Source organism: Daphnia pulex, chromosome 3 (genome assembly GCF_021134715.1).
Source record: "Daphnia pulex isolate KAP4 chromosome 3, ASM2113471v1".
Taxonomy (NCBI): Eukaryota; Metazoa; Arthropoda; class Branchiopoda; order Diplostraca; family Daphniidae; genus Daphnia; species Daphnia pulex.
This window is the reverse complement of record NC_060019.1, coordinates 4,870,320-4,886,148: the sequence shown is the minus strand read 5'-3', so window position 1 is coordinate 4,886,148 and position 15,829 is coordinate 4,870,320. Positions and strand designations below refer to the sequence as shown.

At 43.9% G+C, this 15,829-nt stretch overlaps 1 protein-coding gene across 1 annotated transcript; it reads left to right on the top strand.

Annotated features, from left to right (window-relative positions):
• The first annotated feature begins 2,681 nt into the window (after positions 1–2,681).
• Positions 2,682–14,705, top strand: LOC124189812. Its single transcript, XM_046582285.1, has 3 exons — positions 2,682–5,369; positions 11,351–11,511; positions 11,787–14,705. Exons 1-3 carry the CDS (start codon positions 3,962–3,964, stop codon positions 11,844–11,846), a joined length of 1,629 nt encoding a protein of 542 aa, XP_046438241.1. The 5' UTR covers positions 2,682–3,961; the 3' UTR covers positions 11,847–14,705.
• The last annotated feature ends 1,124 nt before the right edge of the window (positions 14,706–15,829 follow it).

Below are 15,829 nucleotides of genomic sequence, written 5' to 3'. Positions count from 1 at the left end.
GAGAGATACCGTGCCTTAGAGACAACTTTTAAAACCTTCAATATCTAACTGAACACACACATTGATGTGCTCTTATTTCCAACCAAAAGTGAAATTAAAGGTCATCCTTGGCAATTGGCAGACCTGAGACCTGGAAGTCCTCCTCACCACTTGCAGCCTGTATACAGTGTATTATATTTTATATCTGAACAGTCAATTACGATCAAATGCATGAATGAAATCAGCTTCAGCCATCGTTTTTATACCTTAGTGTTAATATATTCCGACCATTTATAGGAGGCCCTGCTGACTGCACCTATGACGTCTATATACACATCAGCTAGTGTGCAATTCTGTGACGTCAAATCTCCACTGTAGTTGACACGTTTGCGCTCCAGGTTCCGACTTCCACCAGAGGCTGGTGGTTGCAACTGCTAATGCAGATGGTAGATTTAATGCATGAAATGATGCATTCATAAAATTGAACATCTGCTGCCGTCTGCTGCTTGCTGTTGTGCGGAAACTTCACGAAAACCGCCTACAAAATCGTCAGATACTGTATATGCAAGAGATGTACAGTTGTTGAACCCCGCCATGTACTCTTTTCTACTGTAAAAATACAAAAAAAAACACCGCACCCATACGTGTTGATATGCATGTGTACACCAACACGTGAACACTTTTCAAACATCAACAAAAGGTTCAAAAAATGCAAAAAATTCAAGAACAAATGTCCGCAAATGTCACTTTCAAACGGCAGTGAAGGTATTACGAGACGTATACATATAGACACATGGTTCGCTTTCGAATAGTTTTTCAGCTCATTTATTGAATCAAATCCGTATATTGCTCTATGCCTTGTAAGTCATCATTTTTTCCAATCGAAAATTTACGCCGGTCTGGTAACTGATCGGATTTGAGTCCTTTTAGTAACTTTTTGCGGCATTTTATGATTTTTTTTTTCTACTTTTAGATATAAGTTGTTTAAGTTTAAGTGGATTTTCTCTTAGATTTATCGAGTGTCTTACCTGCACCGAAATATGTCATATAGAATAAGCATCAACAGCAGCAGGGAACTGGTCGATACAGTCTGCATGCAGTCGTGCTATATGGCTATTTATAACCTGACTCGATGTCCAACGACAAAAGAAAACTAGTATAGACTATCTAAAAATGTCCTAACAGCAGCAGGTCCTTTGATCAAACCGATCTCAGTTTAACAGTCCGCCAATAAAAGAGAAATCATCTTTTGAATATGAAAATAACCAAAAAATAGAAACGAAACAATCTATATCCTTCCGTTCTTCCTTTTCATCGCCTAGCTTATTACATTAGTTCTCAGATGTCTCTAGTTGCCGAGAATCATAACCGGACTAGACCTATACTCCTGGAGCGGTGGGTGCAGTCTGGCGCTCAAGGTTAGTAGGTCATGTAAGCCTATTCATATATTTGCTTTCGGGGTGGTAATATAAATACAGTACATAACAGTCAGACATACTTTTTGATTGCTGAAGTCACACTCTTAAATTTTTGGTTCTTGTTGGACAAATCTACTTAGATATATCAGAACGAAATGATCGCAGTGATTACATAAGGGGGCAGACACGGGAGGAGTATATACGTATACCTTATTAAAGTCTTTGTGCGAAAAGTGGTGCGATTTTGCCTAAATTGGTAAATTATCGTTGCTTCAATAGGCTACGTGATCCTTCTGGTCTCTATACGTGCTGGGACTAAATAGATAATTTAGTCTTGTTTATTGGATTGGTTTTCACCTTCCGGTCATCCGGTGGAACTTTGGCGACAAAGAACTATACTCTCCTCTTATACGTAACCGAAAACAGCTCGCATACTGTTGTCGGCCACATTTCGCGTGTGTTTAGGAATCCCCGAGAAGGAGGGAATGAGCGAAGAAGGTATGGTATAGATAGGCTATATACTTCTGTACCGAAAAAAGAGAAAAAAGAGAAAAAAGAGAGAAAGGTTGGGCAAGGAATTTGAAAAGAATCCCAACATTTCCTCGCGAGCTCGTACGACTGCGTTCTTAATTGGCTCTGGAATGTGCCCATTTCTTTTGCTTCCCTGTTGTTATTTATTTTCATTTTTACCCCCCCCCCCCCCACCCCCATTTCCGTGTACTCCTTGTCACTATACCTTAGAGCTATATGCACCGCGTTCGAGTTGTTTCGTGAAATTGGCCGCGGCGCTGAGAACAATAACCTTTGCAAAGCAAACCAAAAAAGAAAGAAAGAAAATGGATTCCCAGTGACCTGTTGAGAGAAATTAAAGGAAGAAGAAGAATGTAAAAATCAATGCGAAATGTAAAGCGGAGCGAGACGTTCGCTTATAGGAAATTCAAATTGTCAAAAGCTCAGACTATAAATAAACCCGATGAAAAATAGATCGAAAAGTATATAAGGTAGACGCGGAATAGAGTCTCTATAGATCAATTGATTGATGGAGAGAGCCGCAGAGAAAGAGAGAGAGAGAGAGAGAGAGAGAGAGAGAGAGAAATGGGAAAGTGAGGGGGAGCCAAGCCATGCACACAGCACAGCAAGTGTGTGTAGTGAGGAAGAAAAGGGAGCCGCGGAGCAGAGTAGAAGAAGAAGAAGAAAGCGCTTGCGCCGGACGTATACCCACAGAGTTGCGGGGGCGGTTGGGGCGCTCGGCGCGGGGCCTGCCCTTTTTCTCCCTCCGTCTAAAGACGTCACCAGAATTTGACGTTCGACAGTAGCAATTTGTCGCCCAAGAGGAGAGGTGTGCGCAACGAGACGCCTTCTTCCTTTTTGACTTTTTCTTTTTTTTAACTCGTCGCCCCGAAAGGCCCCAAGAAGAAGAGGAAGAATTATTCGCATTTGTGTTTGTTTCCTCTTTCGAAAAGTCGAAAAGACTTGTACTCTGGTTCAGCCCAATCTGTGCTCCACTGGATATATCCATGGAATCGCTCGCCACCATCCACTTGTGACGCATTCCACTTCTCGTTGGCTGGTCGAAACTCGTACGACCGAAAACAGATCTCAGCAACGTTCATCATAGCGCGTGGCTTGTGTGAACCACCCGATAATCTATTGCCCAGCACCTATCAACCGTCTGTCCATCCGTCATTCATTTATCCATCCATCCAACCAATTAACCAAAACAACCATCCATCCATCCATCCATCCATCCGTCCGTCCATTGATTTAGTGAATCATTGAAGCGCCCGAGACGACGCCGTATTTCTAACTTTGCACTTTCGTTGTTTCGGTCAAACGCCAGACGCAGCACGCACAGCCACCGACTGCTCCGGTCCACCCCCCTTACACACAGCGAAAGGAGAAAACTGTTCAGCAGCTGCGTGTGCCAGCGAAGCCCATTGCGAATTTTCTCCATCAGCAGCGTTTCGGCCGGAACGAGACTCGAGAGAGTGGGCGTCAAGAAAGGCAAGAAAATCAGCGGCTGTTGCAAAGTAAAGAGACGGGAAGAAGCATTATGTTCTGAGCGTGAAAGAGATAGAGAGAGAGAGAGAGAGAGAGGCTATCGTTGGAAATCGAACAGACAGACAGACAGACAGTTGCATTTGGCATTGCTCGTGTATAGAATGGCCGGAGGAGAATGCAAGACGCATCAGCACGGCTGCAAGCTATCGCTCTCACTGCTTCGCTCTTTCCGCATCATCAGCATTCGTCAAGTGTCGATAGCTTAATTGCACACAGCGACGACTGGACTAAATAACAAGCGAGTGAGTTTCATCTCGTATATTTAGACCCCCCTCCGATCTTTTCTTGCCCGTTTCATCCAATCTACAGTTCGCGTCTCTATCAAAAAGAATCGAATTTTCAGAAAAGAAAAGGACCATTCCATAAAAAGTTCGACAGCGATCAGCCGATCCATTTCAGATTTCATTCATTTCATTCATTTATTTCGCCGCTCCGTAATTAACTGGGCGTCGATATCTGGCGTTGAGTTGAGCAGCCAGCCGCCAGTGGAGGAGAGGAGCGCCATGCATCCGCCCGTGTGTAATAGCAGCAGCAGCAGCAGCAGCAGCCGCCCGTCAATGTTGCGCCCAGCAGCCATGCGATCGCGTCGCGACGCAACAACGAGAAGCAGTGCGGCCCTGGTGGCTTTGCTGGCCCTGTGTTTGTGTGAGGTTGGATCTGTTCTAGTCGCCAAAGAGAGTGCCGCCGTCCAGCAGCCGGGTGCCGGGGTCAAATCGATGCTCTCGCCGGCAAATGTTCAGCCACATCAGACGTGGCAGCAACATCCGGAAAAGGAGCGCTCGGCTCCACGCAGCGTCCGCCGGAGTCAGTCGGCCGGCTGGATCCAGTCGGAGGAGAACGATGATCATCCGTACGTCCCTCACAGCAAGGCCTCGTCATCTCAGCCATCGTCGTCGTCGTCGTCGTCGTCGTCGGCCACATGGATTGAGCCGCTTCTTCGTCAGCAATGGGAGCCGATGAGCTCGAGCGACGAGCCGGAAGAGATGACTGCGGCCGGATCGAATGATGTGATGACAAGCGAGGCTGTCGCCGTGGCTAAGCCGGTCTCTTGGCGTGACAACGAGCTGGTGGCCCCGTCGAGCGTCGACCAGGTAGACGGGAGCAAGAGCGGCGTCCAACAACTCAACTGGCACGAAGCACAGCTGGCCCGCCTCCACGGATTGGGACCGGCGGAAATCGCCGCTCTCTCGACGTGGCAGCACAAGTTGAGGCTTCATCCGCTGCCTAATCGGCTGATAGCGACGACGGGCTGGCAGCACCAACACCATCAGCCGCCATCTTTTTCGCCCAGGAATTTGCTGCCGCTCAATGGTGGCAGCCACGGCCCAAAGTCCTCGCTGCACAGCCAACAGGTCCTGACGCCATTCGACGACGACGCCGACGTCCCGCCCGGCAAACTAGGCGGCAACGGCGGCAACGGCGGCGGTGGCCACCACCCATTGAATCGCCTCCAGTACGTCCAGCAGAGCAACCAGACGCAGCCTGACGAGAGCCAAGACAATTTGCTACTCCTGCCGCTCTGGCCCAAGCGCTCGACCTCCGACATGAAGAAATCCGACAGGGAGAACAACAGGAACCGCAATGCAGCCAATAACCGCAAAGAGAAGAGCGAGGCCGCCAACGCCGGACAGGTGCCCGGTGGCAAAGGCAATAAAGCCAAGGGCTCCCGCAAGCAGCAGCAGCAGCAGCAGCACTCGCAAGATTCCTCATCGTCGCATCGCCCGTTTTCAGGTGCGGCGACGGGAGCTTCGGCCCTGGACGGAGCGGCCCTGCAGCAGCACGAACACAATGGCCGGCCTTCTGGAGGTTCGTCGCCGACGCCCGACGTCAATCGGATGAACCGCAATCTGGCCACCCAGTTCCTGTTGCGTTCGCCGAGAGAAAACCGCCAGTACGACGTCCCAATTATCGGTAAGCCAATAATAAACAACTAAACAAGACATAACAACAAAAGCAGCCGACGCGCTCCTGCGGCTCCATATGCTGCGGGGGTCCATTAAAACGCTGCGGCACTTCAAAGGGTCGGGGGCCAAGAGTTTTGGGCAAGATAGAGGGGGGATGGGGGGTGATGCTCTCGTTCGTGTGGGAGTTATTTTTGACGGCAATGGAAATTTTCGAGCGCTGATTGCCTGCCAATAGAATCTGCTAGTCAATCAAGATGGCAGATTGGCCCCGCAACACAAAGATGTAATGGCGCTAAAAGCAAAGCGACCTGATTATCTTGGGGTTCTCTGTTCTTCTCCCTTTTCTGATTTGAGCTTGAATGTTACTTTTGTTCACTTTTGTTCAACCCCCCTTTCCCCCCTTGCTTCCCTTTCAACTTGAAATCAAGTCTACAATTGAGTCAAAAGGAATATAAGAGACTCAAGTCTAAGAATGAATTTCTCCTTCGTCTTGGTTCTTTCTTATCCTTGTTCTTATCGTGTTGTTGCTGTTGCCTATACACGTCACATGAAACGCCAACTCCAGGAAATAGATGGGGAAAGTTAAGTCGTCGCGTGCTGATGTGTGCAACAGCCAGGAGCAGCAGCAGCAGCAACGTTTGAGTGTTATTTCCACATCCAAGTAAGACACACCCACCAACATGCCACCCACACCCTATAGACCTCCGCACAGCATTTGACGCACTCGGCTGCATTTTCTTTCGTCCATTGCGTCGATTGCGCAATTCATTTCCACTGGCGTTTGAATGAATGGCGGACGTGTCAGACGTTTGTAACGCCCACGTCGACCGATCAAACCATTGCCAAAGTCCCCCCCCCCCTCCCTTTCCTCTGTAGAAAACAGCTTAGAGAGAAAAACACGGCGCAGTTCATTAGACTGATAGACTATCGGCGAGCTGGCTCGCCGTTTACACGATCGCCGATCATTTGTTAACTGTTGATTGCCATCTGTTAACGGCCGACAACGCACATCAAAGCAACATCGCATAGACTCAAACGGAAAAATCTGAAAAAAATAATATCTGCTGCTGGGCGGTTGAAATTTTTTGAAAATACCAAACCAACCGAATCAATAGCAAGTGTTTGTTTGCAGAGAACTGCACCTGTAATGGCTGTTTGATAACTACTCGTCAAAGCATATATATATAGGAGGAGGAGAAAAAAAAAAGATAAAAAAGAAATCATCTTTCGCTCTACACTACAAAGACGCGATGACGCTGGGGCGCCGAAAATGCTGAACGATCCCCGGCGCGGTTGTTTCAATAGTTGCGCCGTAAATACATCGACGTCGACGACGACAGGAGCAAGGGGAGAAGCCCATAGCCCGCTGCTATATACTGCTACAGCTCTAGCTCTATAGCTAGCAGCAGCAGCAGCAGCGATCGTTTTTATTTCTCTCTCGTTTCTCGTTTGTTTCTCCTTCGATTTGTTTCTTTTCTTCTGCCCCCGCCCACCCCACCCACCCCGCTGTTCCCTCGCAGTTCCCTGCTGCATGTCTCCTTCTCCCTCTCCGTCGTTCCCCACTCCCTTTCTCGATCGGATGACGTCAATCCATAATATGAACTGTGCGTGGATCGCTCTCTCTCTCTCTCTCTCTCTCTGCTCTCGTCTCTCTCTCTCACTCGGCACAGCACACACAGCGCACAAGGACAAAACTTCGTTACCAGTTCTATTACTCTCCCGGCTAAGTTTAACACTCTAGTTTTTTATTCATGTAGTAGACTACGCAGCTCTAACATACAGTAGGTTTGAAAATATGACACATTACACGTTATGTTTTTTTTTTCGCTCTCTCTACAGTTGCGGGAGAAGAGTTGGGAAAGTGGGTGGAAATGTGGTTTCCCTAGAAACTAGGTATGTATACAGCTTGGCGTGTTGAGCGCGGAAAAACGGACACATTTAGTGAAACACTTGGTCCGTCGACAGGCTGACATGACTTTGGACATTGGGCGTCCCCCGTCTACTAGCGATTCAACAGTCAAACGGGATCGATATCGCCGAGCCCAATAATAACGTTATTGCCAGAGAGCCATGTAGGAGAAGGGAGGAGAAGGAGCGAGGACATTGAAAGTGAATTGCGTCTGATTATTATCCCCGATCCTGCTGGGTTCGCTCGTAGATGTCGAGTGCGTTAAATGATCGATAATCGGCGAGCCAAGTTCCTTTTTTTCTTTTTTTTTTTTTTTCTTTTTTTTTTTTTTTTTCAAATGGAAATGGAAAATGCAATCGCTATAAGCTCGTCTCACTCCAGCGGCAACTGTTTGAACTTTGCAAAGTTGGGAGTAGTAACAAGTTGCAGAGAGAGAGAGAGAGCGAGAACTACCGCGAGAGGCTATAACACACACACACGCAGTTAGAAGGGAGTATACTGCAGACACACACACACATAGCCAAAGTGTGTGTGTGTGTGTGCTTGGAAGGCAGCCAGTTGCCGCTGACGTCATTGGCATTTCGCTTCTCTTCCGTTAACCCCCCGTCCCGGTTGTTTTCCACATTCTCGTTATTGCCATTCTGGCTTTTTCACAGCTCTCTCTCTCTCTTCTCTCACTCACTCTCTTCAACACTCGTCACTCGGCTGTCTCGTTTAGCCACACAGCTCCTGCCTCATCGAACGGCGGCTATATAAATGTTGCTCCTTTGAGTGCTTCAGCCTATAGCAGCAGAACACAGTCTGATACTCCAATATGGCTTATTTCTTCCCACCCAATGAATACGCCTTCCATATAGGTCTCAACGTAAGATGGCACGCATAGAGAGAGAGAGAGAGAGAGAGATCTACACTAATAACCTGCCAACCATTGAGACCAAGTTTCAGTGCCCCCAATGTCAATTCGACAACTTACTTCGCTTGCATCAGCTAGCCGGCGTTGAAACTATACAAGTTGAGTCCATTGGAGAATCATGTTGACCTCTTCGCCATTTGTCAACACGTCCTCAATGGACTGACCCATTTTCTGATATTCCAACAGCAAATCGAACTCTAGCAAAGTAGTACTCCCTCAAGGTGCACTGCGCTCTAACACTTTCTATTCATATCATAACGGTCTCCGCTGGCCTCCGCCTCTGCTATGCCATTGAAACGGCCGAGGAGTTTGACATTAGTCGGCGTCATGGAATAACCGTCACGCAGTGGCCGTTATACATATACTTGTCTCAGATCAAACGATTGCGTCATTTTCGCATTTCATTCAAACGAGTTAGACGTACAGCCGCCAATGTCGCTCGAGATTTATCAGCAGGTCCCCGATGTCACGATTTGTGTTGACAAGAAGAAAAACTATAAACAGACGAGATCAAGACGTGTCGTTCAAAATGTTTTCTCGACGAGAATTGGGGGGTTGTATAGAAAAGTCACTGGGTGGGAGTTGAAATGGCGATCACTTTGAGCTGCTGAGACTGTGATGTACCGAGAAGAGAAGATGTAGAGGGGGCACAACGGCAGGCAATCGGAGCCGCGTATAGCTGCGATAGGAGCGACGGAAAAGGAGGGCAGCAGCGTTTTTGTCGTATGCGTGAAAGCTTAAGGGGGCAGGGATGTGCGTCATGGGTAGGGCGATCAATATTTAAATCAAATTGCCCACCCGCCACTACCCCAGCAAGTCTTGGGTCTATGGATGTTGACTGGTTCGAGGTACTCCCGTAGCTCTTACCGCCCGGCCCCCTTGTCGTCACCGACCGCATTCAAATGCGAATTTCCAGAATGATATTATTCCCTTTCGGTTTGGATTGGATCGAATTGACGACGAGGTTCGAGTCGATGATCGACGTCAATCAACAAATAGCAAATCATTCATCTCGTCATTCATCATCGAAACAATCGAAATTTCCACCGACTGATGATTTCATTTATTTTGAATAGCCTAATTGCTATTTGATGAGCTGTTGGTCTTGAAATGTCGATTCTTCGCCTTGTGCCCTTGTCTTGTATGAATCGTGAGCGTGGGCCGTTCATCATTTAGCCGCTGTTGCGGGAGATTAGCGGGGAGTCTGTTTCGGCGTAATGTTTGTTGTTTGTCTTCTCCCAAATTTGTTGGGAGAGAAAGACCAAGGTCAAAGCAGGAGCGTTGGCTGCGTTGGCGACATAGGAAAAAGGTCGGGCGGAGCTCGGAAGGGCAAAGAAGAGAACATGGAAGAGCCTAGTCGTCGGTATATAGACGTATACGTATATAACGGTATATAGAGCTCTCTCTCTCTCTCTCTTTCTCTCTGTGTGCAAGATAAAAATAACCGTGGGCGGACGGAAAACTGGGAAGCAAGAGAGAAAAAGAGAGAGAGAGAGAGAGAGAGAGGGGCTACAAAGCCCCAAGAGGGGGGACACCGCGCCAACCAAGATCAATACAAACTGTTGGTTGAATCTTGCGTCGTCATCTCTCTCTCTCTCTTTCTCTCTCCCGCTCTCTCCCGCTCTCTCCCGCTCCCTGTAACAAGCGCGCGCGCGCAGCACAGCACTAGCTCGCTCTTCCGCTGCCTGGCTTAGACACACACACGCCTCTACTTTTATTTTATTTTCTTTTTTTTACTTTTTCTTTTTCTTTTGTCTGTTATATAGATGTTTGACTCTGGCTACACACTGTAGAAACACGTTTGAAATGTCAGAGATCGCCCGTATTATAGACGTTGAATCGCTTCTTCCTCTTCTTCTGATTCTCTATATTTAGAAGTTCAATGCAAGAGATCTCTCTCTTCAGCCCAGCTCTACCCGAGTCTATATACACGCAGACGCAGAGTCAACTCATTAACTCTATCATCAAATTCAAGATGGCTACCTGCCTTCGATAAAGCCTGTGTGTATATACACACGAGTGGAAATGTCTGTCCTCCTTTTGAGTCAAATACGACAAGCTCGCTTGCATTTGTTTACCCTGCAATTGGCCCACTCATGGGCAATTAGGTCATTGACGGTGAATAAGTCATGGGAAACAATGGGGCTACAAATCGAAGAAACGTTAATAGTCAGCACAGCACTAGGATGATAATTCTTTGATTCTTTTAGTCATTCCAAAATCCACGTGTAGATTGTTCTGCAATCTCAGCAGGTCACCACTTACTTGTAAGTGAAGGAGGTGAACCTTATCTATTTGCCTGTAGTACGATCTGTCGATCCTTTTATGACTTATTACTACATCATATCAGATTGCAATTTGTTAAGTACCGGTAGCGCCTTTTATATGGCACCACTGCGACTTTCGGTTGCAGTGTTCGTTTGTTTGTTTTCAACATAGTTTGTTCCGTTGACAACGAAAACTCTATCACGGACGAAACGTGGAGTTACGTAATGGCGGATGACCGTAAAAAATTCTGAATGCCACGCAACCCACACAAGGGTTGCTTCAAAACGAAATTGTCCTAGAAAACACAACAAAAGAAACACAACAAAACACTGTACCCAGGGGGATAACTCGAATAAAACATATCTCATGATTACTGCAATCATATTTCGGGTTACACAAGCCAACATCAAGAGAAATCAACAACACAACAAATGTTTTGACTTTGATCCGAATTCCCTGCTGTCTGGTTCCAAGGATTGCGTCGGATTGCGTCTTCATTTGTTTTTCATCTGGTTGAATATGTCGCAAATGAAAAGAATATGGTATTTATACTAGATTGGTGAATCAGAGCTAATTAGACTTACTTTACATAGACCAGACAGCCTACATAAGACAAACAATGGTTCTGCCTATAAGTCTGTTTGTCTACTGTTGAATTGTCCTAGAATAACAAGAATGTCTTACAAGATTCAAGACAAGGCAAGCGCAATGAAACAATGGGCCACTCACTTGCTGCGCTTCCTCATAATACAACCGGAAAATTGAAATCATGGCCTTTCACCCAATTGTATAGAGATATTTATTTTTTAAAAGAAAACATATAGAATTTGATGATGACTAATTATTTGAATTAAAACCATAATTTATTTTTTTAAATTTTTGCCTGGTTGCCGAGTAGAGTGCCCACCTGCCGAAGACGGAATGGAGCGCTTTGCATGTCCAACGCCGGATATCGTCGGGCGCTACCGATGCATCGACGATCACGTTCTTTGTGATGGTTTCATCGACTGCCCTGGCGGCGAGGATGAAGATGGCCAAGCTTGCATGTTCTACAAAACGGTATGCAAAAAACAGTCTCAGTTTCTTTTATTTGATATACAAGATCAGTTGGGTCATTAGCCATTATGTAACCCAAATTAATATATGCAATCTCATTGGTATGGGTTTGTGGGTGTCAGTCCAAAAAATCATATGTGAATGCAAATTTAAACATGTCATGGGAGTAAAAACAGATTCTTATAGCGAAGCTCCATTAAATTTCAAATTTGATATCGATACATTGAATGCATTGGTAGTCTTAAATACTAATGTGTTGTGTCTTTGTTTCGTTGTAGATGAAAGCACATTTGGATCTGGTGGCTGACGCTCTCTTACGATGGGTGAGGGGTCGCTAAATTGTGGAAGTGAGTCTATCGGTGTTTCTCTGGTTTGATCCGAGCTAACTACTGCACCATTCGTCTTTTACTTTTTCTCTACACACCACTGGACACATAAAACTATATCTCTTCACTAAACGAAAAAGATATTCTAAATATTCTATATGTACAAAACAAAAAAACAAAAAACAAAATCGGAAGATGTGTTTAGGAAAACTGTCCTATCATTCCCTCATGTTCTCATATCCCTCTTACGAATCCACATCTAACACACACACACACACACACACCTTTAAGGAGAAAAAAGAGAGACATACGTATACACAACTATAGACACACTCTACACACTGACACGTCTCACGTCATCTAAAACACGGCACTGCATAATGAAGATAGGACCGGATTAGGAGTGAATAAAATGCACGGAAAGGAACGCTGAATCATGTCTGACTCAGGGAATGAACAAAAACAAAAACAAAACAAAACTATGGCCAACTCACGTTATGTAAACTCAATAAAAGCAGACAAGTACCAGTTATACTTAGAAGATCTCGATCCCTTCGTGGATTTCGTTTTAGACACCGGAGAGATTGGCAAGTTGACGGAAAGAATTCAAGAAATAAAATAAAAAGAGAGAAAGAGAAAAAAAAACAACATTTACGTAGGCCTTTTGAAACATCTGTTTATATTCCAAGCGTTGTTTAATTGCAATTGGGGCAAGATCTGAGCCCGTAAACATTAGGTTTGGTTATCCGATCCCTGCACGCCTGGTGGGAGCCGCGGGGCTGCGATGGGATCGCCCTTTCCGCCTGTTCACGTCGTCCTTCTTCCAATACATTCTGAATCGTTAATAATTTTGGGGCAATACTTACGCTTTTTACGCCTTAGACCCGATCCAATGGCCGATCCCTTTTCGTCACTCTCTAGCACCATTTTCCTCTTCTATTATTATTCTGTATATCGAATTTACCAAGAGCAACAAAACAAGAGATCGCACATTGCTTCACGTGGTATACTTGTTCTTATTTTCAAGAATCTATTTTCATTCCAGAAGATAAACTTCATTGAATTTCTCTCACGCCACGTTAGTCAAATAAAAAAAAGGGGGGAAAGAACAAGAGGCAGAAGTGAAAATGAAAAATTCAAATAAAAAAGAAAAAAAAAAGTAAAAAGCGTGATATCTATACATCTTGCTGACAATCTCCGCTTCGTTCATGTTCTTTTCGTTCGTTGTCTTAGTTTATTCACAAAATAATGTCAGTTTTTTGCTCCTCGTGTTTTCATTATTCGTCTCTCATAATCCGACTTCGATTAGAGTCCGTTGAAACGTTTCGTTTACAGACGCTGACAATCCGTTCACCAGCATTTCCAATAACGTTCTTGATTTCTTTATTATTATGATTATTATTATCCAACATATTTCTGGTGCGTCGAGACAGCTTTTTGATTTCATTGTAGATCCTCTTCAACCATATAGAAATTCGATTTATAAAGAAAAAGTGACACCAACAAATCATGGACGACTTATATTCCATAAAGATATGGTCGGAAACCATGGTAGATTTCTTCGTCTCTTCTTTCAGAAAAATTGCTGACTCGGCAAAGGAATGAGCCCTGATTGAACCTATATACATGCAGCCATCAAAACTCGCTTTCCTTTTTTGGCTGATGAAAGAAAACAGATGAAAAACTTAAACTTAGAGATATTGTTCGAAATTTGGCTATCTCTCCCTGTCGTGGCGAAAACTCGGGCAATATTACTTCGGTTTCAGATCTTTTCATCTGGGAGAATCAAAGCTTTTGACCCAAGGCAGATGTCAAGTCTCGACTTGTGGCACCATGAAACACACGTTAGCCGTCCATAACAGATTTTCAAAAAGGTTCAATTAAATACCGTTGTTGAATCAGCAATTGTGTACTTAGAAGAGTGTTGAATGTTTTCCTTTCGCCAATTTGAGCAGCTTGCTGGACGCATTTTTAGAGGAACAACATATGATTCTTCTTATATGTAGCTGTATAAGAAGTACATGATTTAGTCATCACTCGATCATTTCTTACAACACAGACGATAAAAACATATTGTATGTAAAACACCACCAATTCTGATACTCGTTCTACATATATATAATTCTAAATATATATATATAAATATATATTGGTTATGCTTTTCACCTCTATTCATTCCTTATCACTCAAAGTCAACAAAATATGCCAACCAATTCTTAAATGGAATTGGTTGAGTTTACTTACCCATTTCAATCGTTCCATGCAGTACTCAAATATTCCGGAACTCTGTTTTCAGTGTGAATTCCCCTTTTGTCCTCTATCTTCTTTTATTTCCCATATATATATGCATATAAATAAATATATAAATATATGGTTGTGATCTCCAGTGAAAAACAATTTTACGCTATCAGTTTTTTTTCTTTTAACTTTGCTAATCGGAAGTTCGCTGCTCCACGATTCACGCAATTCATTATAATAGAGATAAATATGATGAAGGTATTTACTAGACTACAAGCAACGGATTGAGAACCAAGTTAATTTGAACTCAGCAGACGACACTTTCTCACTGATGTAACCCCTCAAATTGATTCAGACTAAAATATCCAAAAGATTTGACTTAACAATAATGGTGGACTGAGTCATGTTGCATGTTCTTATCAGTGTTGAAGCAGTTTGGGGTAACCATTGCAAATATATACATAACACGTAGCTTTTTTTTCTTTTAAACTTGATCTGTTAGCCGCAACATCTTCTGTCCTATCTCTGTTGCCTTGGATTTTCAACCGTTCTGCAAAATGTCGTCATCCTTTCCGAAATTCTTCTCGATGTCATCATATATTGCGGTCAATACAAGTAACAGTCAGATCCTCATGAACAGAGCGCAAACTTGAAAGACACATTGCTTACCGTATACAGGCCTACTTACACAGACCATTCTATCAATAAGCTATAAGCGCATCTAGAGAATATTATCCAACTGTCTCAGATGAAGCGTGTGAGAGCTGCTCTACTCGGATCTACTGACAAAATAACCCCAAACGGGATATGATATACATATTTTTCCTTTTAAATCTAGCTCCAATGAATTTTTTCACGAAATAAAATATAAATTTGTGAAGTTCAGAAACGTGCGCATACAACCGTATCGACCGACTCCTTCAGATCCGGGAAAGTATTCTTACTGGGGCTAATAAGATCTCTTTCACAAAAGCAATGCTTCAATAAGTTCGAAAAAAGCGCGGAATTTTTTAAAATTGATTTTTATTACAGCCAGAAACTATATACTGGCTTTTTTTTCTAAACGGTACGGATACGGTACTGTGTAGACTGTGTAGACGAAAATCCAACATAAAGTACGGTAAATAAAGCTGCAAAAAACAAAACCAAACAAAAAAATAAAAAATAAAACCGTAACATAAAAGCCAAAACAAATAAACAAAATAAATCTTATTAAGAAATGCATTTGATTAAGTTGTTACAGATTGACATGTACAACCTAGATCGGAAAAGGGACGTCCTGCCTCAAAAACTTCTGCGAATGTGCTTAATAAACTGCTATAACAGCCAATTTTGGAAATTATAAATACACGTACGGAATAAATTGGGAAAGCGGGATTACTAATAATTCCTACAAGATGGTTTTCGAATCATTGACATACTGGAAAGAATTTTATCTTTGATGTTATCATACTGAATGAATGCCGATTATAAAAAAATTTGGATAAAAATTTTCTGATGTATGAAACAGTGGAGATATGTATAGAGGGCTACGCCTATTTATTGTTTAACCGGAATCATAGTATCAAAGAATGTCATAGTATAAAAGCGAATGACCGTAGCTACAGGTGAGAGAAAGCTGCTGCGCTCTTCTTTCATTGAATGAAGGAAATAAAGCATCTACTGTAATCTCAGATATAAAGTTATAGGTCTACACGTGATTCACGTGATACAACTAACGCTCCGTTAAAGTGAAACGACGAACGGAAATAGCTCCA